This window comes from Ipomoea triloba, chromosome 13, assembly GCF_003576645.1.
Source record: "Ipomoea triloba cultivar NCNSP0323 chromosome 13, ASM357664v1".
In the NCBI taxonomy this organism is placed as follows: domain Eukaryota; kingdom Viridiplantae; phylum Streptophyta; class Magnoliopsida; order Solanales; family Convolvulaceae; genus Ipomoea; species Ipomoea triloba.
The window spans coordinates 22,175,911-22,177,834 of NC_044928.1; the positions used below are offsets into that span (position 1 = coordinate 22,175,911).

Sequence of the window (1,924 nt, forward strand, 5' to 3'; positions counted from 1 at the left end):
ATGTGGTGGAAAAAAGATGGAGTTATTGGCTTCGGATCCTACGGCACGGTCACCTTGGGCGTTCCAGGCCACTCTTCTTCCGCCTGGTTCCCCTCGCCGTCATGCGTGGCCGTCAAGAGCGCCGACATAGAGCATTCCGATTCTCTCCGACGCGAGGAACAGTTTCTATATTCCCTGCGAGGAAGCCCCAACTTTGTTCACTGCTACGGCACGGACACCAGCCTGGAAGACGACGGCAAACTAGTGTACAATCTCCTGCTCGAATACGCCGCCGGCGGTTCCCTGAAAAGCCTGATAAAATCGCGCCGAGGAGAGATGTCGGAAGGCGAGGTCGCGTTTTACGCTTATCAACTTCTCGTGGGTCTTTCGGATTTGCACGCCATGGGGATCGTCCACTGCGACTTAAAACCCCACAACGTTCTTGTTTTCCCCATGCAACAAAACGGGCTTAATCATCTCAAGATTGCAGATTTCGGGCTGGCAATTCATGATAATAATGGAAAAAAGGTAGAAGAGGAACTTAGCAAGAAATACGGTTGTCGTGGCACGTTACAATACGCCTCGCCGGAATCTTTATACGGCGTTCACAAGGCCCCTAGGGATGTTTGGGCGTTGGGTTGCATTACTGTGAAGATGATCACCGGAAAATCAGTTTGGGGACAGTACTGCAACAGAGCGGATTTGATGGCCAAGATTGAAACCCTAGAGCCCAAAATTCCAGAAAATGTCTCTGTAATTTGCAAAGATTTTCTCAACAAGTGTTTGAACAAAAACTCTGAGGGGAGATGGAATGCTACGAGGTTAATGACACACCCATTCTTCTTGAGGAACTTGGCTCCTGTCATATATTGGACCAAAGTGGACTGTGATTATGAATTGCGGGAAAACCCTTTTGGATATGATGATCAATGGGTGAACAACAAGGATCTGTTTTCAACTTTCAACAGATATTCCCATTATGATTGCATGGATGATGAGGAGGAGTATATATGCTAAGGCAGTTCAGTTCATATGATCATCTTATCAACTCCAAATAGATACAGGTTCTCAATTCAAAGTATTTTATATTATAGTCAATAAGCAAGCTAGAAATTTGTATAAGCATTGAGTGTATAACTTCTTGGAATAACATGTTGGGAAACAATTCTCGAAATACCCAAGAAAATGGATGAAATAGAAAAATTCACTAAACGAATATTACAAGAAATAATAATCCACGAAGGATTACAACAAAAGAAATACAAGGAAAAAATTTCAGGAATTTAAACCTACAACAAAGGTTAGATAAACCTGGAATACAGGGACGGTGTATAACGGACTTTAGGGTAGTTGTAAGCACGAGTCGTGTTGTCATTATCCTTAAAACCTTATTTGCCGCTTCCCGAGGTGCTGGAACGTTGCGGCCTAGGCTTCCCAGGATAAAACGTGCTACGATCCGCCGTTTGAGCACACAAACTTGGACCCGGCGAACGAGAACGTGGGATGAACACAGGTGGCTAGAACGAAGGAGAGCAGAGTTTCGAGGTGGAAAGTATTTCGTGTATATCACGTATATGTTATTCTCTCATATATTTTAAAATCTGCTAGGAGACCTGCTGCTCACCTGGAAATATATATAGGAGATGAAGGATTCTTGGCATTGTAACCTGCTGCAAGGATTCTTGGCATTGTAACCTGCTGCTCACCTGGAAATATATATAGGAGATGATGCGATGATGAAGGATTCTTGGCCTTGGCATTGTAACCTCTCTCATATATTTTAAAATCTGGCATTGTAACATCTTGGCCTTGGCATTGTAACCTCTCTCATATATTTTAAAATCTGGCATTGTAACCTCAAGGATGGATTAATGGGACCTGGAAATATATATAGGAGAGGAGATGAAGGATTCTTGGCATTTATCATGGCATTGTAACCTCCACC

The 1,924-nt window shown here is 43.5% G+C and overlaps 1 protein-coding gene across 1 annotated transcript; it reads left to right on the forward strand.

The window, feature by feature from the left end:
* LOC116001362 (mitogen-activated protein kinase kinase kinase 17-like) lies at positions 1–996 on the forward strand. Its single transcript, XM_031241243.1, has one exon. It carries the CDS (start codon positions 1–3, stop codon positions 994–996), a length of 996 nt encoding a protein of 331 aa, XP_031097103.1.
* The last annotated feature ends 928 nt before the right edge of the window (positions 997–1,924 follow it).

What these genes read in the sequence shown, in the direction of transcription:
- LOC116001362 (XM_031241243.1), top strand. Translation starts at nt 1, where the DNA reads ATGTGGTGGAAAAAAGATGGAGTTATTGGCTTCGGATCCTACGGCACG.